This window comes from Lepidothrix coronata, unplaced genomic scaffold, assembly GCF_001604755.1.
Source record: "Lepidothrix coronata isolate B3197 unplaced genomic scaffold, Lepidothrix_coronata-1.0 Scaffold1, whole genome shotgun sequence".
In the NCBI taxonomy this organism is placed as follows: Eukaryota; Metazoa; Chordata; class Aves; order Passeriformes; family Pipridae; genus Lepidothrix; species Lepidothrix coronata.
Window position 1 is genome coordinate 16071748 of NW_016690181.1, and position 25617 is coordinate 16097364.

Consider the following 25617-nt stretch of genomic DNA (forward strand, 5'->3'; position numbering starts at 1 on the left):
TTGCTGTCCTGGCCTCCCCACACAGCTCCGGTGTTGTACAGGGCAAGTCCCTTCAGCAAAGATTTCATGCATGGCCACTACTTGTTTTGGTCTTTTTTTTTTTTTTTTCTAGGTAGGAGGAGCGTGTCTGCCTTAAGAAGTTGTTGATGTGGTTATGCCATTTGGGAACATGATAACAGCTATCTGTCTTCTTTGTTGGCAAGAGGATGTATGTGTGTTTATGCAAGTACGTAAAATTATGCATTCACGATTTCATTGTGATATACCTTTATGAAAGGGGGAGAGGAAGGGAAGGAGGAATTACCTCAAAGTAGGTCTAACAGTAAAAAGTTCTGCTTCTTTGTAGTATGGCCATCTGCCTAGTGTTTTGGATGTCCAGAAACACACTGGGCAGTAAGTTATTACTCGAAGAGGCAGGTTACCACTGGAAGCAGCAGCCTGCCTCCAGCCGAGGTGGTGGAGATGCAAAGGACCAGGGTGAATTTATCACACACTGCAAACAGAGTGCTTTGACCGGGTACTAAAAGGGATGAATATGGGGCTGTGACACTCAGCGGTGGGTGACACTTGGAGGAGAGGGTGGCCTTGATCTGAATGGCCTAAATGAGTGGGAAACCCATTCATGTGCGCATGGTCACAAGAAAACCTGATGGAGAGCGGTGAAGGAATATAGTCTCTATGATTTTTTTTCCCTCGGGGTGGGAAGCGACATTAGCGACGCTTTGGCTTTAAACCCCCCTGTGCCTTGGCTCGGCATCTGCACGCAGGGTCACTGAGACCTCCCTCCCCACCCCGTGGGTACCCAGAGCGGCTCATTAATGTTGATGAGGCACTCCGACGGGCGCCCCAGCAAAGCCCAGGAGGACACCGCTAATTACCTCCGCCGCGCCGTGTCTGGGGGCGGGAGAGCGGGGCAGGGGCGACACCCGGGGCTGGCACATCCCGCGCGGTGCCAACGCAGAGGCGGGGCCGGCCCCCCTCATGCATATGCAAGAGCTCATTAGCATGGCGATGAGCCCGCCCCCGGCCGTTCGCACGGCGGCACCGGGGCTGGCCCCGCCCCCTCATGCATACCCCGGGCCTCATTAGCATGGCGATGAGCGGGCCCCGCCCCCGGCGGCCATTAGTGGCGCGGCGCCGTGGCTGCGGGGGCGGGCGGTGCTGTGCGCTCTGCTCCGTTCGGCTCCGCTCGGCGCTGCCGCTGCTCCGCTCGGCGGGGCGGCCGCTGCTCCTCTGCTGCTGCCGCTGCTCGGGGCGGCGGGGCCTGCGGCTGCTCAGCCCGAGGAGGAGGAGAAGGAGAGCGGCGGGGAGAGAGGCAGGCGCCGGACCCCGCGGCGGCGGCGCTGCCGCGATCGGCTGCGCTCGGCTCCCCCATGGCCGCGGGCTGCAGGGACGGCCCGGGGCAGGAGAAGTACCGGCTGGTGGTGGTGGGCGGCGGCGGCGTGGGCAAGTCGGCGCTCACCATCCAGTTCATCCAGGTGAGGGGCCGCGGCGCCGGGGGGAAACCGCTCCGCCCGGCGGGGCCTGGGCGCTGCCCGGCGCGCAGCGCGGGGGGGCCGGGGCTGGAGCCGGGGCTGGAGCCGGCGCGGCGGGGCGGCAGCTCCTGGCGGCGCCGCGGGATGCTGCCGGCGGGGCAGCGGGAAGCCAGGGGTGGGGAGGCGGCGGCGGCGTGACCTTGAGGGGCCCGGGGCGGCGGCGGTGGCCGGGGTGGTGCGAGCCCCCGGGAAGGTTCTGGAGGGCGGGAAGGGGCGGACGCCGCCCCCGGCCCGCCGGGCGCCGCCGCCGGGGTGGGGTTCGCCGGGCCGGGCGCGCTCAGCGCCGGGGCCGCCGCGGCGCTGGGACCGGCGGCTCCGGTGTCGCGGGCGGGGTCTGGCCCCGCGCTCCGCCCGGGAAGCGGCAGGCGCGGTCGGCAGCCGCGGCCGGGGAGCGGTGACACTCGGCGTCCGGCTCCGAAATAGCTGCCCCGGGCTGAGCATCTTGTGCCGGCCCGGCGAGGGGCCAGGAAGCTCCTGCGGCTCCCCGCGAGAGAGGAGGAGGGGTTGCAATGGGCACGTTGTGCTAGCTGTGAGCAGCCACCCTCCACCGCCTCTCTGAGCTGCTGTTGATCCTTCAACTTCTAGACAATTGAACTTTTTCTTTTACTCGCTTTCAGTAAAAAGCATGACAGAATAGGTGCTGCAAAGCGTGCGTCTCTGTCTCACGAGGAAGAGCCCTTTTTACTGTTTCACCACTAATTCAGCCGTAGCCCCTTTATTTTCATCCTCTGCCCTGTTGCTTCGCGTTTCTACCTCTGCCTGTTTATGGTGGGAGGAGGAGACAACCACTTGCGTTCTGCTTGCAGATCAGCAAATCTGGAGAGCATGGCTTTTTGTTTGTTTTCTTTTATTCCACTGAGGAGAAGCCATAATGCTCTACTCACCCCTAAGATAGGCTGCTTGACAGCAGGACAAAGTTGTCTTTTAATGCTTGGGGCAATGGTGTTCTCAGCTAATATTTTGTTAAAACAGGTGATCTGATAGCAAATAGACTATTTCTTTTTTTCAGATTTTTGTCACTAACACATATGTCCATGTGTTCATTAGTTGTAGTACTCTGATTAAAATTTAAGCTCTGCAGAATAGACTAAGTAACTACACAGGAAACAGCGCTTTGAAATTTTGGGTAAGTACTGGAAAACTGAATGTTTATAAAATCCAGGATCAGAACAGACACTTTGGGAGAATTAGCTCTTTGGAAGTTAGTTTGAATGGTGTATTTGAGATTGAAATGTGTTGTACAGTGCCTTTTCTCAGATGCATAGTTGGCTGGTCAGATACTGGTAAAATACTGAGTTGTTGGTCTGTTTGAAGGTGATGAGGCTGGAATAACTGCAGTCCTCTCAGTGTGTGGATTGAATTCCTCATTGCTTGCATATGGAGATAATTGAGTACCGTGGTTGTCTGAACCTGGTTTAGGGTGCCGTTCACTCAAACATGATCCTGCTGCTTTAGCTGGTGTTGCCGGTATCTTGCTGTGAACATCTAAGCTGGCTGTAACAGTAATGTGTGCAGCTGGACGTGGCTTCAGTTCTGTGATGCTGCTGTCTCAGGAAATGTTGCTGAATGGATTTCTGGATTCCTTGGCAGAATCAAAGGCTTTTGGATAACTTTAACTTCACAACAAAAATGCTGTAATTTCTATTAAAGACAGAAGGAGGAAAAAAAAGTGAACTTCACACTTGATGCCTGGGCACATCCATTTATATTAAGAGCAGTAGGGTTCTTCTGGGTACTGGATAGCTGCAGTAATTGAGCACTGGTAGAAATTAATTCTTTAAACTAAAAGTTTGAGCTTATATAAAATGTAAATAAAAGTTCTGGGTCAAGTGCTGTGACTGACACTTGTCTTCCAGCAAATATATGCAAAAGAGGAACCTGTGTCTGCTTTGTCACATATAAGTATCTCTTCAAATAACAGCAGGAAAAGAAATAGTTCACTTTGAAATAGTGTTGAGGGAACAGCACTGTAGTGTTAAGCTGACACGTTGAGGGTGAGATTTCAAAACAACTTATTGTCAGTTTGCATTAACTTATCTTCATCTCCTGCCCTCTCCGCAGCTTTATCTTGAGATAAAATCTTACCACCGCAAAGTGAAGTTTAGCAGAAAATTCAGCCTTAAAAAATACCAGACCCAAAGAGAAATAGCTGAGCAGTACCTCTTGAACAGTACCTCAGGTACCTTAGAGAAGAGTTTTGTGTTGTTTCCACGCTTGCCGTGTGGTTACGGGCAATGAGAGATGAGGCTTGCTGTATTATTTATATCCCTCAGTGTCTTCCTGAGCTCTTAAAGCTGTGATGTTATCAAGCGTGTGCAAAGCCCGTGCAAGCACTTAGGTAGTTTCTGTATGGGAAGTGTATTGCCAGATACATTGTTTGTCTTTTAAGGCTGCACAGAAACTGCTCCAAGTTGTTTTAAAATTGATTACAAGCAAGTCACGTGCTTCATTTTTGGAATTTCTTAGGATTAAGTGACAAACGTGTAGTGTGGCCTTCACTAAAACATGGATCAGTACTAGCTCTTGCCACATGACAGATCGTGATGTCAGTGAAAGATTTAAATTCTATTTTGCTTTTTTATTCCTTGTGTTTAAAATATGGCTGTCAGCAACTCAGTTTTGAAGCTTAAAAAGGAAAGTGTTTTCTTCTTACTGATACTGGCAAATATTTCTACGCTTGACTTTGCTCTCCTATAATTCTTCATTTAATTTTCAGTGAATCAGTACTCAAGTACAGTTGTTCTTGCTTTTACTTCAGTGCTACTGATTATTTTCTGGTAAATAAGACTATTGTGGTGACAGGATATCATGGGGAAGCATGTGCTGTGATTTACGTTGTATCTTTGAAAGACAACAAGGGATTCATATTTGAAAATGGGAAAAGTCTTCCTTGATTTCAGATAAAACAAGTGAAAACACGAGGAATGGAGGATGTAAGAAGAGCTAATGAATCTGCTTTCTTTTGCCAGCTTTCTGGGATCCTGCACAGCTCATCCTTTCCTGCCTTGTTTAGGTGTTGGTGGGGAAGCAGAGAGCATTCATTCCTACAGGAGTAGTAATGGCTGAGGTTATGGTAGGGATCAGCATGTGAAGCGCTCCTGTGTGAGAGTATCAGTTCCCCATGATTGTTGTGCTCAGTCTGAGCTGAAACAACAACGTTTTTATAAGGAGGCTGAGTGAGCAAACCCATCTCATACAATGAAAGCTCTTTCACTTACTGGGTCCAGCATCACTGTGCTAATTAGTAGTGCAGGAGGAGTGGTGCACGAGGTGTAGTTGGTCACTTGTGTACAGCTGCTTGTGGTCCTGGGTTCACTTCTCAGATGTTCATCTAGCAATTTGAAGGAACTTTAGAGTACAAATTAGCAGATCAAAGCTTTCAGTGGTTAGATGACTATAGTGTGTTCCTCAAAATTCTTCCTCTAGGGAGATAAACACAGCTCGATATTGCTGTTGGTGGGCCAGGATTTCATCCTGGAAATATCAGATCATTTCCTTTAAGTCAGGATATGATAGATGAACTTACTGCTGTTGAGTCTGTGCACTAAGACAGAAAGTGAAGATGTTTTAATTGGGGAGGAGAGTTGATGGGATGTCAAAGCCATAAACTCTAGGAAAGCAGCAGTGAATGATAGCTCAGCATTCACCACAGCATTTTGTAAAACTCTAAGTGGTAGAACCAAGCATTCCTTCTCTTATTGAAAACATACACAAATAATCCATCATGCTTACATCCCAAGAGGCAGAAAACTTTTAAAATGCATTGCAGCCAGTTAACTGGCCTCTTAGCAGGCTGAGGTATTTGGGAGTATGAGCTGTGCAGAGCACACAGCTGTTGCCACAATAGCTTTTCTCCAGCTGTCATGCAGAGGTCTGTCACAAAATACCCCACATTCCCCTGTAACTCAGCCCTTTGTAATATTCAGGTTTCCTTGCTCAAAGGGAATACAGCCTAGCAACTACCTAATCACCCTCTGAATTTTTTTTTATCCCACAGTTGCCATTTACTTCATGCTTTTTTTTTTTGAATCTGAACAATGTATAGCTAGTTTTAGCAGTATACAGCAAGAAAGTCTCCAATGTTTTATTCTTTCAAATCTGCTCTGCAAAATAGTGCATGTTTCTGATCAGAATTGATAAAATTATTTGTCCTACGGTTTTTTCCTCTTCATAAAAGTATAGCTTTTGTTTTGTGACAGTGACATGTATAGTTTTACATACTGAGCAGACTCTAGTGGCCCACATGAATGTATTAGTTAATAAATGTCCCTAGATCCTTGAGATGGTATTGACTGGACATAATTAAGTGTGACTGAGTTCAGCTTAGTTTGTCAGTCAGCCTGATGTTACCTGTGGTAATGCATGAACATGTTTGAAACTGCTAAAACAGTTAATGTGATACAAAACACATGTAGAGGTTCAGTGTTTGGGGTTTTTTTGTTTGTTTACTGATTTCATGCTGTATTTACAAGCTCAAATCTTACTGCCAAATTTGTAAAAGAAAGTATTTTTCCTACTGCTCTTAAACTGTTGGTAACAAGCTCTGATTGGAGCTGAGCTTACTGTTCCACTAACTAGTGAGTAAAATGAGTTGGATGTAGATTTTTGACTCTTGAATGTTAATATTAGATACTTGTCTGAAAGCAAGCATATGACTTGCAGATGGATGGCAAGCAGTTGTTCAGGCTTTTTTTCCTCTTCTTCCTTTACTTTTCCAAGCTGCTACTATCACAAGACTGTTAGTTCTCCTTAGCTAGAAATAAAGCTAAAGGTGGGTTGTCTCAAAGGGTCTTTTATCTCTGAAATAGCTGTTGGGCAACAAAATAGCTTGTTCTGAATTTTATGCTCTAAATATGAATTTCAAGCTCTAAAATAGAGTAGTAAAGTAGATTGAAAAGCAACAACTGAACATGCAGCTGGTGCTGGAGCCAGCGTGCTGGATGTTTGACAGACCCTGATGTCTTAGTGTACCACTTCCGTATGCTGGACTCGGGATGTGCAAATCCCTCCAGAGTTTCTGGGTGTTCTGACTAACCCTCGCTGACCGTCCAAAAAAATGCTCTTCAAGTAAGCGCGTAAGGAAATCAAAGGAATTAGATGCCACGGATTCCAGGCTGCAGATTCACGCAGGGCTATGCTGGGACTGGTATGCTTACATTGTGATAAAGCGTGGGGCCTTCTTACCGTGAGTCGTGCAGTGTAACTCAAGGTGACAAAATACAGTCCAGGAGAGCGAGCAACTGATTGTTGACATCTGTTGGGGTTAAAGGTGGGAAATAAAAATCCTAATCAAAACAAAGCACTTGTGATGCAGTCACCTGGAATAATAAGGGCTGCTTGTTGCCCTTCTTGTGAAACTTGAACCGCTCAGCTTCTTGCTTCCTGGAGCACTGCTACCACGTAAAAGGTTGGACTCGCTCTGATGAGTTGTAGATCTACAACTTGGGAATGTGGTAGATGACTTCAGGCTTGCCTTGCAGGCAAGAAGGAAACCTTAAATTACCTGTGAGTGTTCCAGTATAGCCAGCAGTGGCATAATACATCCTAAGCTACTCAGCAGGGATGCCATGTGCTAAATGGCACATACAGGGTAGGACTGAGCTGGGTTCAAAAGCTGGCATAAATTTGTAACAGTGCGGCAGTTTTGAGATACTCGTTCTGGTTTTGAGCAATTTACAGTTCTTTCCCAAAATTGAAATTCCTTTGGGATAACCTAACGCGCGTCGCAGTCAGAAAGCACCTTTCTGTGTGTTCACTCCTGGCAGCGGTTGCTTATATAGCAAGTAAATATTGACGTACCTTTTGGTTATCAGGTTGTCTTCTACTGCCACTTGCACAAGGAGTACTGGCACAGCTTCCCAGATTACTGACCGGCATGCCCTTTGCACTCTGAGGGATGAATAGGCAGCCGCTGGCCTGTAGCCCTGTTCCTCCTTCCCGTACTAGAGGGAGAGGCTCCTGCTTCTGGTTTTGGCTGGAGCTCTGAATTCCAGTGTTCAGTAGTGGTGGTAGAGGGTGGCTCTCATAAGTAGAGACCTTATATTCCGGAGAGTTTTGAAGGACCCGAATGACTCGTATTTGTATACCTTGTGCAACCTGTTTGCACTTACCGAAAGCATTCCCAGCACTGAAAATGTTGTGACTGAGCTCCTTGATAAATCCGAAGATAAATGCCAGCTTCGTGAAGTGTAGCATAGCAGTCTTCTGGCTAGCTGGTAGGAAGCTGGGTTTTCTGCAGACCTTCCCAAATGAGTCACTCTTCAGGTCTAGACTGGCGTGACACGAGCAGAGAACTTCTCTGTTGGTTCCGACAATTCAGGTGGCTTTAACTCCACGGGTTTGGTATTCTTGTCTTCAGTTATGTTCATTAGGCACTGTTAAAGGAACATCTAACAACATGTTAGATAAATGCATCACTTCTGTGAATGTGTTCGAGTTCAACAAATGTGTAAAAGCATCATTAAAACTGAAATCACACCTATAATTGATACTTTTCTTTTTTATTCTTCTTTAGAACTTTTCCTTGTTGCTCTCCATATAACTTCCAAAGATTTCTGGATGAAACTTTGAACATCCAAGACAAACTCTTACTGTAAGGAGTAAGAGTGAATGGGAACTATATTAAAAAACTTAATTGCAAATGATACCATTAGGCAATGTTTGCCTGCAAGGGGCTCGCCTTATCAAGTTGGTGGAGTTTGGTTTTGAAATTCTGTGGGACAGCAATGGTAGCCTGCTACTACAAATTTCTAGAGTTAGATCCCAGATGAATTATTTCTATCTGAGCAGTGAGTGAGGCCCTTTCTGTTTGTCTTGAACTGTATCCTTCATTACTAAGGTATGATCTGTGACTGTGGACAACTTTTTTTTTCTTGTATCTTTTTATCTTCTGTTCTTTGCTACTTTTTATGTTCTGTCTCACGACTTAAGTGTGGTTGCAGCTTAGGTTTGGGATAGCCTGTAGGGCGCTTCGTGGGAACAGGTAATACAAAAGAAAATATTTCTCTCCTCTCTTTATAACTTAATTACTTGAAGTAGATAGCAGACAAGGGATGTTTACCTAGTCTGTTTGCTTTTCTTACTTTTTCTCCTCCAATGACACACCATACGTATACTTAAGCTGGTCACATCCCAGCCTGTAAAGTGCCCGATGTGCAGTGGTGCTTCTAGGTGGAACTTCCATGAAGTTGAAATTACTTTTTTATGGATTGCTTGCTTTTATTAGGTTGTTTTTAAGAGGGCTGGCTGGATTGCAGTGCATGGGCTGTTCTTGGTTAAGTTAAAGAAGGTCACGTATTCACGTTTGAAGTGGTTGATCTTGCGACTAATCAAGCACTGTGTGCAAGGGCTGTCATTACAGCGAGGCCAGGGGTTCTAATCTGCTGCTGGAATGGGAAAAGCTGGAGAACTTGCACTTAAGCTGTCCTTAAGCATACACAGAGCCTCAAACCCTGGGTGAGGGCTACTGGGGAGGACTGTGTGCACTTCTCTAGTTAGGTGGGGAAGTGCCGTAAACTTGGATATTCTGTTGGATGATGGAGTTAATTTTGTGAATTTTTGTAACGTACAAATTTGCTCACACAAAATCCCACAAAGTACTAAAAAGGAGAAGCCTCTGGAAGAGGCTTGTGTGGAGCTCCCCAGAACTGAAATTGGCAAGTGAGAGCTGCATTTGTGACGACAAGGGCTGTGCTGAAGCAATAGGAGTGGTGTGGTGGTGCAGGTGGAGGAACTGAAGGGCCTTGAAAGTGAGGGCAAGTTGATCGTTTGCTTTTTAGAAGGTACTGACAGTGGGGAGGCACAAAGCCAGGGAAATATTTTTACTCTGCAAGCCTGAAGAAACAGGGCTTTGTTGTAATTGAAGGTTTAATTTGATAAGCTAGTACTACCAGTAAGGAAAAATGTTGAAAAGGTCCCCGTGCTGCCACAGCAGTTTGCCACTATAGCTATTTACTCCCTCTAGTTTGCTGAAACTCCACAAGCCATCGGAGTTAAAAATAACCAGGGAATGTTTTTACCCGGGATCAGTTACCCTGTCTGGTTCACTGTGCAGCTCTGCAAACAACTTCATCTGGCAGTCGGGCTCATTTAACCAGACCTGCACCAACTTCTCAGCAGCGACCAGAAAGCGAACTGTAGTTTTTGGTGAATCCAGATAGGAGTGAGTTCAGGCAGCAGGAATGTATGCAGAAGGGCACTATTAAAGATAGCATAAAGTACTAGCTGCTAGCACCAGCGTGCCTTAATAATTAACCAGATGTTAGCACTGACACATAAAAATACTACAGTTGAAGAAAAAAATTAGTGTAACATTCATAAGCAGAAGTACTCTGCAAATATCTTTATTCAGAGGCCCTATGAGAAGCATTATTTCTCAGCAGATTAACTGTAGGTACGCACATGAATAACTATCAACTGTGTCACTTTCCTCAAGTCTTCTAAGCCAGAAAGTAAATTTGAGCTTCTACACAACTTAAAAGCAAATTATTTTTCCAGTCCTGTTCAGAGCATTCTGTAACTGTAGTGATATTATAATATGTTGAGTCACTAGTTACATTTTGCTAGGAAAAGAAATTTTAAAGTCACTGTAGTTACTGTGTTGAGTTTTTCTGACAAAACTAACATGCCCAGCTCATATTACAGAGCATCTTCAACATTCCTCATTTAAGAAAACATTAATCCATAAACCTGCAAGCAAATCTGAATATTTTACTTCATTTGTGGTAAGTAGACCATGAAATGGTAGGATGCTGCTGATAAATCTGTGTGAAAAATCTGGCATCTTTGGGGTAGAAAAGTGATCTGCTAAATTTATTCTGTTATTAGACTTGTTCTATGTAAGAAGAATAAGTGGGATTACAGTAATATGTGCTGCCTGAGGTAGGGAGTTTCTAAATTGTGTTCATAATACTATTTCTGTGTTTCTCTCCTTTTATGAAGGTGTTTTGTAATCACATGTAAAAAGTAGTTGTTGATAATATACTTGTGTATGTGATACCAACTCTGCTAAAAAAGCATACAGTGTTTTCCTCTACTAGCTCACACTAAGAGGCCTTCCTTAGCAAAACCAAATAAAGTAATGGTGATGTATTTAAATGGATTCTGGCTTTTCATGACCCAGTATTACTAAGAATGCAATTACGAGTGTATTTTGCAATTTCAGTTACTGCTCGGGATTTTTTTCCTAGCAGTCTGTCTTTGAAGTCCTCCAGAAGCATAGTACCCTTGCCTTTGCATCGAGTTCTCCTGCCTCCCCTCAGACCCAAACCAATAGTACCCGAATCTTTGACTACATGACCTGAGTGAGATTTCCAAGATGCACATGTAGGTGCTGTATCACTTTGATTTCCTATACTTTGACTTCCCTTTAACTGATGTTCGCCCTCCCCATGGAGCAAGTTCTCACCCTACTGTAAATTCATTACTAACTTGAGATCCTGCTTGGGGTCTTAGGAGGCAATATCCTTGTGTGCTCAGCAGCACTCCTTTAGTGTTGCAGTGAATTCTGAAGACTTTATTTGATGGTTGTATCCATGATAAACATTTTCCAGACCCTCAAGTTTGAAAGTAAACCTGTGAGGCCAAGACCTTTCTTAGCACATCAGCCAAGTTAAGCCAATGATCTTTGTCTTACCATCTGTGAGTATTTAAATGAAAAGTTTTAAACTGTGGAGATAATCTTATTTCTGTCTCTGTAAGCCTAAGAGGGGGGTGTGTGGTGGAATTTCTTTTTGTTTCTAGAAATGAAGTGTTCTGCCTGTGGCATCCAGTGGACCAACCACTTTGAATATCCTGCCTTGCTACTTTTAATGCTGGCTTTTAGGTTGTTGTTATCAACCAACAGTGCTGTTGACTACTTACCTTTGGTTTGGAGGCTTGTGCTTCTAGCTCTTATGAATTAGTTACTTCTCTAGCAGTTAGGGCAAAATTTTATGTTATATGAGTGATGCTACCAACTGAAGAAGTACTAAACCTTAAAGCTCTTAACTTGTTTGATTGCTACAGTAACTAAACGTTTAAGCTGCAATACCATGCCTGGATTATGGAAGGTTTAATCAACTGGGGGCACTCCAGAATCATCAAGAAACCACCAGAAGGGAATCGGACTGCTCAATGTAACTTCTTGAGCATGATTTTAGGATTAAATGTTAGATAAAAACAGGTCTTCAGCAGTAAAGTAATTGGAGATGCTTCTGTTTCTAGCAGTTGTGTGATTTGTAACTTGCTCTGTCATATTGCTTCAGCCTCGGGGGTGATGCTGTAGAAAGGTTGCTGTACAAACATCCAGGTAAAATTCTCTGTAGCTGATGTGGACCAACATTAGCAGTTACAGTGAGACCCTTCTGCAGGCAGAGAGAGTGAGGGAGGGATGGGACAGGCAGCAGATTAACCACTGAAGATGATGATGTGCATACAACTGGGTGAAGCCTTGTGCAATGGGGGGAAGTTAGCTTCTTCCAACTCTGCTCAAGATGGAGACTGAGACTCAAGAGTGGTTGCTCTTATTGCATGAGGTGCAAGAAGAGTTGCGAAATGCCTCCTGTGTGTAATCCTGATAAGTGAGTCCTGTTATCTGATAAGAGGGTGTTCAGCTGAAGTCCTACAGAGTTTAGACTGTGTCAGATCAACTAATGGAGCCAGAGGTTTCATTTCTTTCAGGTTCAGCTGGAAGTTAGGGCAGCTCTGAGTCTTCAAGCTGTTGTGGTCTTCTGGCTGGCCCAGCTGCTGCCGGTGCCTGTGCATCTCTGAGACCACTGAGGCTGGAAGTGAGGTCACTGCCTGTCAGTGGATCCGCTCTTTGATCCCCGGGTATTTGTTCTCAGAGCATTACTTAGTGCAAAGAGACATTTTAAATTGAGTGCTGTAGTTTTATCGAGGATGCTTCAGGTTTTCAACATTTCTGAATTCCTGTATCTGTGACCTAAATCTACGAACTAGAGAAATTGTTTTGGCTCGTACAGTTCCTGCTTTGTTTCTATCTTACTGGAGCAGTACACCCAAATATGTTGATGCATATATCTCAACTTCTTTGATTTTAAAAAAGATACTTGAAACCTCAGCTTTTGAGGTATCTGAAGACACTTTTTCCTTTTGTTGTCTAGAAGTTTTTGCACCCATTAGAATGGATATAGTGTGTTTCAGGTAATTGAAGGATTTGATAAATTATTTTTGTCTGTTAAACTATTTTTAGTCATGTGTATTCTACAAAAGTTGATTAAAATTCACTAATATTTGTAAATTTAAAATTGCCCAGTATCTGTGTTGGTGGGACTATATGGAGAAAAAAGCCTCAGATCTGAAGTAGTTGACTTCCTTGTCCCAATATTATCTGCCTTCTGCCAAGTAGGTTACATTCCACACATTTTTAATAGTGGCTTCCCCTCCTCCTTAGCTGCTTTGACTTGTTTTGTGGGAGGACTTGAATATTTCGACTCAGACACCAGAGGTCTTCTCCCAAAAAAGGAAACTGATAATAAAATTGTTCATTTAGAGCAGAATTTGAAAATAATCTGATCTGTGTTGATCTGAGTGTCTATTTAGTGGAATTGTGATCAGGGGTTTTAAAATCCAACTGAGTTGGGGATTTTACTCAAGGTTTAAGAGTTTTAGAATTTCAAGGTACAATTTTAGGTCTTAAACTATTAAAAAAAAAATCCATCGTCTTCTATTTCTTTCTTCAATTTACAAATATTCTGAGAGAAAATAAACAAAAGCCCTGCATCTCATGAGTTGATCTCCTGAGAAAGACACTGGCTGCCTGTCTGCGTGAGGGAAGGTGGTGATCTGGAAGAATTTGTTCAGGGTGATTTCAGAAGATGAATAATTTAAACTGCAACCACTTGCTTCAGACTAGATAATTGAGACTGGGTTTTCTAACAGCTGAACAGCTTATGTTAAAAACTTAAAAAATTCCCTGCAGTGCATGTACTCTAGGTAGCTGTTTTGTACATGAGTAATCCCATGGTAAATGAGTAGCTTGAGAAATTTAAAAGTATCTCAGCTTTTCCCCTATGCTAGGAGTTACTATGAGATGCTACTGTGATGGCCTAACACTATTTACCCAGGTATTTATCATCTTTCTATAGCTTCTTCCATGAATGGGTTATGATGCCTCTGGTCTCTCCTCAGTGATGTATGTAGGCAAAGGGGCTCATGCTACTTGATTCTCCTAAGCAAAACCCCATGTGTGTGGTAGTACCTTTACTGCTGAATAAAAATCTCTTGAGTTGGAACACTGACTGTCAGCTTCCACACTAGTGTTTCTGAGTGTGTGCTGTTGCAAATGAGTGGCTGCCTGCTCTCCTGGCAGCGGGCTATCATAGCGAGTCATGGGAAGATATCCCCGGATTTGCTTTTGAGTCTTCGGGATCTGCTGGTCATTTCCTAAACCCGAAGCATGTAGGCTGTCAATGCCAAAACATATTTGAGGAGAGCTTTGTTGTAAGTCTGCTTACTTTCTTAAAAAAAAACCCAAAAAACCAAAACCAATGAAAAAACTTCAAACAAAAAAACCAGCAGTGCCTTACTGGGTCTTGATTCTGTTCTGCAAGTTTGTAACACATATGGTCCCTCTAAGCAGTTTTGAGTTTTGGTCATTATGAAAGGTTGAGTTTAACACATGCCCAGGAAATGAGACGTAGAAGACTTATGATTTAGATTAAAATACTTTCTAATGCTGGAAGAAAGCTTAAGAGAGAAACTACTTGCCTTTAATTGGTAGCATCCACCCGGTCCGTGTAAATAACACCAGCTTTGCTGCATGTTTAAAGCTGGCAGAGCTGTGTGGTGCTAATCCTGTGTTAGAGGTACGTTCACACTTGGCTACATACGAGTTAACCAACAAGAACATAAGGTATTCTGAAGGTTTTCTGCTTGTCAAACTGATGTACTGCCTGTCCGGAGACTTCACCTATGATTACTGGAACTCTGAATAGTCCATTATTCTAAGTATGATGAAGTTGAAGAACCTGTTTCTAATCTATAAAAATGAGAGAAACTAATGTGCTTTCCTGTGGTTTTGGTGCAGAAGGCTGGCTGCCTGTGCATTCCACGCTCTGTTTTCTCTTCACTGAATGCCTTAACCGCAAGATCTCTACTTGGTAGAATATGGGAGCGGAAATAGCAGTAGGGTTTTTTTTTTTAAAAGAAAAAAAAAAGCAACAAAAAAACCAACAAAAACCCTTCTGATCAAACCCTGTGCATTCTAAAGCTGCCTTCTGAAAGTAAACAAATTGAAGGTCTTTGCACACCACTCACACATCTTAAGATGACATTTGCTGTACTGCTACCTCTTTATAGATTTAAATGAAACATTTGCAGGAGTCCTTTGCTCAAGAAAGCAATCAAATAATGATGTTCTTTATTTATTTGAGATGATATGTTATTACATATGCCTGTCAGACCTGCCAGGGAAGAATATTGCACACTGCAGTTTGAATTTAGATGTTTCTCTCTAGATTAATTTCATAACGAAAATGAGTGTGTTTAGGTGATGGAGTATGTTCTTTCCTTCAGGGCAAGATGTTTTAAATTGTATTTCCTGCTAGATGTATGATAAAACCACTTTTTCAAGTGCTGCTAACCTGTTAGTAACAGGTTACCAGAGCAGAGTTACAGAGTTAGTAACAGTAGTGGAGGACTTGGCATGCAGTGAATTTGGCTAGTTTGGTATGAGTTCCTTCTGTACGTATTCTGAATTGGGGTCAGGTTATTTATTTGTTAGCTGCTCAGTTCCTGTCAATGTGAACTTGCTTGGAGAGAGGACAACTTGAAATTTTGTTTGCTTCTAATGTTTTTGTTTGTGGATTTTATAATTGCTGTATTTCATGCTATAGAAACTCCTGGGTTGCCTTTTTTCTTCTTGCTCTTTGCATGGGATAGGTAGTTCTTCTGGTGCTGTGCCTTCTACACCGTAGAATCAGCCCCTGAAGGATTATGACCTCCAGAAATGAAGGGGGGAATGGCTGGATTGCTTTGGAGGGGATGAGAAAGCAAGTAAGAGCAGCAATGTTACATTTCAGGAGTAATGACTTCTCTCCTGAAAAGTCTTACGGGACCTGTCAAGTTGAAAGACTGTAAACTAGCATAGTGCAGCTGATTGTGGCATGTAAGTTTAATTTGGCATGTTATGATAAACAAAAAGGATCTTCCTTGTAAGTTGGTACTAGCCTGTATAGAAATCTAGTATCTTGTGTTGTTTGTGGAATTCAAACTCTGGGTTTTTAAGGGCAAAACATCTTAGTAATGAACAAATTACTGAGTTGCTTTTGTGGCTGTTCACAGGATTTGTCCTGAAGAATGTAACTTACTTCATTAGAGATTTGTTACAAGTTAGTAATCATAAAAGCAGAGAGAAATAGCAACAGAGAGTGGAACCAACTTGTCTGAAGTGGAGAAATAAAACTAGCATGATTGAGTTCTTTTTCATCAGTCCTTGTCCTTCTTCACTTTGATCATCCTTGTATGTGGTTTAGACAATATGTTTACCAGTGCTTTTCATGACCTATATTCATCTGATGTGTACCTCTGTTTTCCAGATAATGATCCCTTTCTCCTCAACTGATGTCTGTAAAAGAATAATATATAGAGAAGTCAGCATGTATCTTCTAATGCAAATGAAGTAAAAAAATCATGTGATCTGGCTGCTCTGTGCAGGCTGGCAGCAGCTTGCAAGTTTAGAAAACAAGTTTATTTGAGAATTTATGTAAATTCCTTGTAAGAATGAGTGCACATGGGGACAGAAGGGAAATCACCTTGCTGGAAACCCCCGGAGCTGATCTTGACTATATGCTGCTACTGAACTGAAGTATTTGAATTTGAACCCTTAGTTTTTAAGTTCACACTTTTAACAAGCTAAAAATCAAAAAGCCTGCTAGTCATCTTGAGGAGGGGAGGATAAACTGGTCAGCATGAGTATGGTGTAGGAGAAAAACAAATTCTTTACATTTTTAGTGGTGTGCCTTCCTTGTTTTCCTTTAAAACTTGAAAGCCTGCTAAAATACTAGATTATATTTTATTCAGAGCAGGAATAGCAGGAGAGGGAGAGAAGGATTTATTCTCTTCCAGTGAAATTTGGTAAAGAGCTGTCCTTGAAAGTTTGCGTGGAATATATGGGTGGCTCTGAAGAGTTAGTTGTGCTTCTCCTAAGAAGTGGCAACAGAAAACTCAGTTTAAATGTGTTTAAATAAGCACAGAAGTTACAGTTTTGCAAAAGGGTGAGAAAAATACTTTGTTTAACTGAGTTGAGCTGAGATCTGTTGTATGTAGACCGGTTGTGCTTCTGCTAGCTTCTAGCTGGGCTGGGGCATTTCCCTAGAGCAAAGCATGTGAAAGAGTTAAGATCCCTCAGCTGAAGGTTTTTTCTTTCTGTTGATGGTGAGTCTGCTAAGCTTTGGGATACCAGCAAAGGCCATAGTAAGAATACATTCCTGGAAGGGTTTGTGTACCTGCAGTGCAGATGGTCCCCCTGAGATTTTTAATATGTGGGTCAGGTAAGGAGCAAGGGAAGAGTGCAAAAAGGATGAATTTTTTTAGATCCAGTGGAGGTCTGCATGCTTGTGATGGTCTCAAGTTCTGTAGATGCATTGAGTAGTTTCCAGAGAGTTTGCTGCTATACTGAAGGAAGAGCACTTAGCTGTTAAAGCCCCGTTTGCTGTGTTACTTTGCTTGCCAATTACTTAAGCAAAGGTGTATTTACAAGCTTTAGATGACAGAACCACAAGTGGAGAATGGCTGTCTCAGGGCTGTGCTATCACAGCATGTGTGGCTGGGTTAGTATATGGAGCTTTTGTGCTTCAAACAACAAATTACGATACCCATTGTTTCATGAGAAAAAGTCTTCAATGGAGAGCTCAGGTTCTGCCTGAGCATCCAGCTCTTCAAGGAAATTAGGCACTGTTTACTGTCAGCAGTTTGTGCTTCTGAATGAGAGTACCTGTTTGGTCTCAATTTAAGGTCTCCTTCCCCATGGAGGAACTTCCCTCACAAATGGTGGGTAAACTATTCTGGAACCTGCTCTAACACAGTGCTAAGTAGGATATTGGAGAATAAAATACTAAACCTTGCTTTGCAGTGATCCTAAGGTCTGTGTGACTTTAGAAAATGCTTCTAGATCAAGCTGTGAATTTCCTAAACAATGAAGGATTGCCTGTGGATGTGATGTTTAATACAAATCATGGGGTTTTATCTGTTACTTAGAATCAGCTCCACCATGGGAAGTGATGATACTTGATGTAAGACTGCTCCAATCTTTCATTTGCTTTCTTTACTGCTACCATAAATGGCCATACTGTAAAAACACTTGTTGACTGTGTGTGGTGTCTGATTATGTAGCACCTCAGCTGAATGTTTGCTTGCAGTTTCTTGATGTGGTTCGTCATAGATGTGGCTTTTTGAAATGTGAAAGTAGGTATTTGCACATAAAACTAGTTTGTGGCGCCGTGTACTATGAAGTAGGTCTTGACATGAGAACAAGTCTGCTAACGTGCATCTTGGGTGTGCTGCGTCTCTGGGTTTTAATCGGACGAGGATGTTCCCTCACCGCAGATGCATTTGGTTTTCTTGCTTTAGTTACAGCAGCGCATGGTTTGGGAGTAATTATATTCTCACTGGGGTAAAACAATCCTTGCTATTAAGATAATACAGTCTCTGAAAGTACAAAAGCCATGAGTAAGACCTAACTGCTTAGGTCTTCCAACTCAAAGGTCGTGTGAAATATTCATCTAACGGAATCAGAAAATCACTTAGGTTGGAAAAGACCTCAGAGATCATCAAACCCAACCTTTGACTGATGACTACCTTGTCAACTAGACCATGGCATTAAGTGCCATGTCCAGTCTTTTCATGAACATTCTTAACATTAACTTTGTTAATGCCGTAGATGTTAAGTAATGTTAGTTATCTCTAACGTTTTCTATTCCATGTGATGTCTATGATAATTCAAAGCAAAAAATAAACTCCCTCTGAGTTTCCTACGTGTTTCCCTGCCCTGTGATTTGGGGTGATGCTGACTAAGAGTGGTACTACACCCGCAGGTGCAGAGGCGAAGGGGAAGAAACACTGTGGTTGGTTTTAGTACAACCAAATGTTTTGCTGGTAAATATGCTTTTTTTAGATGGAAATTGTTGCTTGCTTAAATATGTTGACTGACTACTGAAGATAAAAGCATTTTTATTAAAATTTGAGAACATAAATGTATTTCCATTTGACACTCTTTTTGACTTTAAAATCTGAAGTTGCTGAGGCTGAAAATTCTGGCACTGCTTAAGAGCATTTAATTGTGCTTACTAGGGCCTTAGGATCTCTTCCTATTCCCTGTAGATAAGCCAACAAGCTAATTTTAGCAAGATAGTGCTTATTACCAGTTTTGTGCAATGAAATCTTACTGACATGTCAGGATTAGCAACTGTAAAACCACTTGGTAGTTTCTAGTTCCTGGAATTTGACTGTGTGCACATTTCCTCATATGTAAGTTGCAACCATATTGGTCACATCGTGCTTTTCAAGTCTTGATTAAATGAGAGGATAATGCCACTCAAGAACTTGCTTCTGTCAATCTCCCTAGTAAATATTCCTGTTGTGAATGACTTGGCTTCATGACTGCCACGCTGCTGGGGTTTGCCTGCGTGCAGCCACTTGCTTGGTGGTGCAAAAGGGAGGGCCATCCGGGCATCTTCCTCTTGGTTGTTGTGCAGTTCTGATGTTGATGTGACTTCATGCAAACTGTAAAAATAATTTGGGTAAAATAGGTAATGCCCAATTTGATACTCTTCAGCTAAGCGTGAGTATGGATTCTGGGGGAGGCGCACAGAAAATGTTAGGTTGCACATAAACTTCATGTAGTAGTTTGCAGATTTGCTAATTTAAAAGCAAGTTCACTGATTGTGAGCAACCTTGTGCCATGAGCTGTGGATGTCAGTGTAGCACAGGCATGGGCATGGACCTCAAAGGGAAATAAAACGCAGGTGCTGGAGATACCGCAGGACAGTACATTTGGGTTGACTCGTGGGACACTGATGCAAAAAACAGAGCAGTAATTTCTAAGCATTCCCAACCATGAGTCTGATTGTTTGGTATTTCTTGGTTTTATTTCTGTTTAGGATAAAACATTCTCTGTTATCTCATGTATTTCTTCTAGGAACTGCAGCTGTCTGTCTGTAATGTAGAAGTTCCAATATACATGGCTTTGCTTCTGAAAAGTCAGAAATGAAGTGCTACATATCCTATTGTAAACAGTCCTGATGCGCTGTACCCCTTGATGAGAAAACCAGGCTGAATTACACTGTTGTCAGATGGGAAGGAGTAATAACCTTTGATCTTGAAATCTGCTGCTGGTAGTAGTGAGTGAGAGTCTCTGAAGACATTCTTCAAGGACATTAAGATTTAACTTCCCTGCAAGCACTGATTAATCTGGAAAGGAAAGCACTGTACTCTGCTGGTATCTGTGATGGAAAATACTCAGTATTACTTTTTTCAAAGTGTTTTGTCCAGCTGAAGCTTTGTTTCAGTTAAACAAGTCCACACTGCAGGTTCTTTGCACTCTGTGTATTTGATTTCTGATATTTGTTCTTACAGAAACCTGGAATTTTGAAAACAGTGGTATTCATTTGAACCATTACTTACGAAGCGGTAGCATCCACATTTGTGAGAACAGCCTCTGTTTAAAATGCTTGTGCTTTCTGACGACCATCGTGCCTCCCCATGATTTCAGGTCAGCCTGCACCGCTGAAATATCTGTGTTTAGTAACTCTCTGCTGAGATGGGCTAGGATTTCTCAATCTTGCTCCACGGATGGAGTAACTCACCACATTACTCTGCTAAGTTCAGTTGACAAGGACCAAGTCTGGGCTCTTTTTCTTCCCATCTGTCGGAATCAGATCTGTCGAACACTGTGCCCGAACAGTTGAACAAAACAAAGGGGCTGCTTGTGTGCCAGGAAGGTCTGAACACACTGTCCCTAGCGTGGAAAGGCTGACGCAGCCTGCAATACCTTGGAAGAGATCCCCTTCCTTCCTTTTCACTCTCACAATTAGGTGGGTTAACCTGACACCTTAGGTTAGAGACAAGGTAAAAAATACTCTCAAGCTTTTCGTTGTTTGGCTCTAAATCCCAAATTAAGGTTGTGAGTGCTTCTCCTTGATGTGTCTGGGTTAAAAATCTGATGCTGAAATGTGAATCTCTTGAAAAACTTCACTCTGTGGAGGGGACATTAAGGTTACAGAGCTTGTTGCTGCGCTTGGGAGTGAGTGGCATGTAGGTGCTCTGTTCTCCTTCCTGGTCCCTGTGGGAGCCTGTGTGCTGGCCCTGCTCAGAGCAGCCAAATCTGAAAGTACAGATCACATGGAAAAAAAACCCACTTACTGACCAATACAAATTCTCCTTCTTTCACAGGTTTTGCTGCTTAGTCACAAACTTCTGAGAAATAGTTTCAGGAGGTGGAAAGCACATTTTCATCTTAGAATAGAGTGTGGTGACTGATATGGATGTGTGAAAATACCTGGGTACTCCTGGCTGCTGAGCTGCCACAGCGTGTGGGACTGCAGTGTGGGACTCCTGTGCTTGGGTTGGTCAGACTGGTTTGCTGTGGCTTTCATGCCCTGTCATTGTGGTGTGTGGAAAACTTAAGAAACTGCCGTGTTAGAAGTGTGCGTTTAGTATGTTATTGCTGTTGTAGTTTTTTAGCATGAACTTCTTGTTGATAGCTTGCCACCTGCAAGCTGTTCAGACACCCTTTTCGAAGGGGAAGTTACCCAGTATGTTTTCATTTTAATTGGTTTTGCTGCACATTTTACCATTATAATATGTGCATCATGCAGCTTGAGGTGCTGGCACTCCTGAATGATTAACGCACTTTCAAGAAGTCCATTATTTCGTGGGTTGGCAACCAATTATTTAATTATCATTTGAAATTGTCATGCTCCAGGATAACTGCTATATGTTTTACTTAGTTGGGTGAGGATTTGTGGGGAAGGCTAGTAATTATTAGCCTTGCTAATGAAAATAGATGGCTAAATAACACAGCTGTCGTTTCAGCGTTCCTGATGCTTCTGCTTATGACACTTTCAAAACTTAAAGATAATAGTAATTGTCTGTAGTCTGCAAATTTAGTCTAGACAGTCTAATCTAAGGCCAAAAGGTTGGAGTTGAATAAATATGTAATTTGGGCAAATAAAGCTATTAGAGCTGTGCTTATCTTCTTGACGCAATAGTTCTTATTAGATATAAGTGCTATTTTATAGCCTTTTCCTAAATAATTAGCTTCTAATGATCAGTCAACAAATCTTGGAAAAATAAAGCACTCCAGACTTTGCTAATGAAATTGAATGTTTTTATGTTGGATATTGTCCAAGCTGGTGTTCAGAAATTCCATGGAATTTACTGGTAATTGAAAAAACCCCCTATAGGACAGGAACTAGTGCATTGCTATCAATGCCTACTGTAATCTAGCAGTGGAAATAAGATCTGTTACTGGCTCTGAAGGAGTCATCTCAACTTTTGATTGCCTATGTGCTAATAGATTCTGTGTCTCTTTTTCTTTTTAACAGAATAAGTGGTATGATTAAAACTTATGTAAGCTTTCACTCTTTCAGTTCAGTCCCTGTTTAGCAGTTTATATATAGATATATGTAGGTATATATATATATATATATATATATGAGCACAAATTATATATTAAAAAAGTTATATATATTAGAGTTGGGTGAAAAGGCATATTCTAGTGATATGAACTTTATTGAAGTACCTGGACATATAAAAGTGCTTTATATAGCTAGTATTTAGGAGAGAGATTTCTTTAATTTTTGGCTGGTAATTTGAACTGTCTGGTCTCTTGATAGTCCTGAAGGCAGCAGGGAGTAATTGTGGAATGCCAGAACTGGCGATGATAAAACCCCCCTCTTCCATTAGCAGGAAGTTGCTGTAGTTTAAATGTACAGTAAAATACTAGCATAGAAATATTTAATCCTAACTTGACTCATTCTGGAAAACTGTAGGCTCTGGGTGTAATGGGCCAGTTAACCTGACTGTATCACCATGTTAAAAAAATGTTTTAAGATGAAGAATGTTGAGAATTTGGCTTCCTTGAGCTTCCTACCTGACTCTTTCTGATGAACTGTGGTCCAAGCCCACATCTGTTTCTGAGCTGTTACAAACCTACACAACTGACAGCGGCACCTGGCTTTGTAGAGATCTGAGATGTAATAGAAGGGTAGGAAAATGCTCTTACTATCTAGAGCGGATCTTTAGTTCCTACTTTCAGAATAGGAAAGACATTAACTTCAGAAATTTTTGATCTTAGCTTGCTGTGGAGTCCCAGAGATCAAACATTTTCAGCTACTTAAAATGTGAAATAAGAGTTAAGAGTTGCTGGAGTGCAGCTTTGTTTTACTGGCTTGTTGGGCTAGAAGAACTTGTTACATTAATGTAATTGTGTGGCTCCAAATGTCCATAACCTAAGCTAGACAATCTGAAAAGTCTAATTAACAAGCAATTTGTTTGCAACTTGAACCTGTTTAAAAGGTTCTGAGTTGATGTGAATACTTACACTCTCCTCAAGAGGTTTTTTTGCCACGGAATGAGCTTTTTTGATCTGCATTTCGGGTTTTTGTGTGTTGCTCAAGGAGTTATGAAGTGGCTTCTTTCTTAGTAGCCTGTAAATACCCTAAATATGGATCTCCTCAGAGCTGCTCACCTGAAGGCTGTTGCTGACTGTTATAAGTTAGGTCTAAGTTACTGAAGAGCTATTTTAATTAACTGTAAGTCATCTTCTCCTGTTAAGGTACTGAAGTTTATAAACCAAAATCTCTTGCGTTACACTGTATATCTTGAGGCATCCTCATGATTTCATGTGTAGGAGAAAAGGTGTTCTATAACTTCTGCCTCACCAGGAGATTTTTTTGAGCAACCTTACCTTCTTTTCTCCTACAGCTAAAGTCCCAATTAGCTGGTAATACAAAGTCCTAAAATCGGAAATGTGCTTTTTCAAAAATGTCACTGGCTTCTTGAGATAAAAACTTGATTTCTTTGTGAAGAGCTTGTGTGAGCTGCTAGGTTGAAAACTGCCTAAACCTGATAAACCCTTATGGATGAAAAGATAACATGTCACAAATATTTTAAACATTCCTTGAATTACAAGTGGCTAAGATCAGGAGGATGAAGTACTTGGTGTGTTCATAGTTCCTGCACATACTTACTGTGAAGTAAAAATGAAATTAAATTAAATCAAGACTCATCTATGCTTGCAGTATAGAATGTTTTACAGTCAGACGTGTTTCGACTTGAGAAATTGCATAGCCGCCTTCAAAGAATTTTGTAGGTGCTTACTGGCATTAAAAGACATTAATTCAAGGCATTACAAAGAAGTCTTCACAGACAGTGAAAGTGTACATTCTCTGATCTTGAGTCATGAAAACTGCACCACCAGGAAGTATTCAAGAGGTCAAAGTTTAGTGCGTGTATCGCCTAAAACAGGTCTCTGTGTGAGTGTACTTGGCGTTTGGTGTGGTTTGATTTTTGAGACATTTGAGAATTATTAATTGGAGGGAAATGTTCACAGGCTGGGTGAGCTGCTAATACTGAATTGCTGTACCGTGGGGACAGCTGTAAGCTAGGAACAGAAAGGAGACGTAAGCAAAAGTACAGATTCAGCTCAGAAGGTGAAAGCTGTTTTAAAAAAGTATGAATCTGCTGGTTTTTTAGGAAGTTAATATTTTAAAAGGTGTTCACATGCATTGCAAAATATATATTAAAAGAAAACCTACTCTCCTCAGTATTCGTGTTATGTGCATGTAACCAGTACCCACTCTGCCCATAATTGGAATCACAGAATCCTTTAGATTGGAAAAGACATTTAAGGTCATCAAATTGGTGTGTATTATCTCTTTAAAAGGGTTACCCTAATGGTGTGTTTAAGCTTGGCAGGATGTTAGCAAAAAGGCATGTAACTTTTCAGCAAAGTAGATTTAATGAGTATTCTTTAAACCTCTATGATTTGAACACACACTGAGAGGCTGCCTTAGTTGTTTCAAAGATACTTTCTTTTCCCCAAGCGAGTCTGCTCTCTCTGGGTTTATTCTTAGGGTTTGTTTTTTTTTCACTGAATCTTGTAATTATCTGTTTAGGAGTCACACTCTCCAGATTTCAATCTATAAAACCCAAGTTGTTTTGCCAGCCATGCCTGGGGTCCCAGGTTTGAGGGAGAAAAAGGGAAATTGTTTACTGTGCTTCTGTACCCTAAGTGAGGTTGGGGAAGGTAAAGCTTCTTTATTTTAAGTAGCAATTAGGGGAATGGCAAAACTTAGCAGACAGTTTTTTAGGCATGTTGAAAGATGTAAGAGTTGGTGAATGTTCCCTGTCAGTGCACAAAAGTCAGCTTGATTTTAGTCTTTCATATTGAGGAGTCTTGGTCCACTGCAGACTTACTCCTGCAGAATAAGTTGATGATCCAGAACCAACAGGGCTCTTAAATCTGTAACACAAGTCAGTCCTGCTGAACCAGGGATGAAATCTGAAACTTCCTAGCATATGGCTGTCTGGAAAAACAGCATTGGAAATGAGTGCATTTATGGATACAGAATTCAAGTGTTCATTTAGGAAATGTAAAAATTACAGGTGCATAGACAGAATTAGATATCTGTGTTAGTCTTCAGCTTGAAGACACTTTACCCTCCATATCTTTTCTCCCCTTGCTCCCCCCCATTCTAGCTCGTGTTCCCCCACACCTGTGAGGGAAGCAAAGCTAGTTTTGGTTTTAGGTACTTTGAGCAGTGCACAGAACAAAGTCCATAAAGAAAAGAGCTGTGTTATATTTAGCTAAATGCATTAAATGTGCCCATACACTGAACACAGTTTTCTTGGTAGTTTTCTTTTTCTGATGTGCTCACTCCGTGATCAGTGTCTGTGGAAGGACAGGGAAGGGGAGAGAGAGATACAGAAGAGTATGTGGCCATATAATCTGCCTAAGTCACACTTTTAGTGTTTCCAGACCAAGCACAACTTTTTCATGCAATGCAAGGATTGTCAAAAGCTAAGGAGAAGACTTTCCTATACTTAACCAAGGCAGGTGTTTATTTTTATATTCTACTAT

At 42.2% G+C, this 25617-nt stretch overlaps 1 protein-coding gene across 1 annotated transcript in view; it reads left to right on the plus strand.

Annotated features, from left to right (window-relative positions):
• The first annotated feature begins 1178 nt into the window (after positions 1–1178).
• Positions 1179–25617, plus strand: part of RRAS2 (related RAS viral (r-ras) oncogene homolog 2) — a 44020-nt gene continuing 19581 nt past the window's right edge. Inside the window, exon 1 of the mRNA XM_017813393.1 lies at positions 1179–1478. Coding sequence (XP_017668882.1) covers positions 1374–1478 — 105 coding nt within the window. The 5' untranslated portion in view covers positions 1179–1373. The remainder of the gene's footprint in view (positions 1479–25617) is intronic.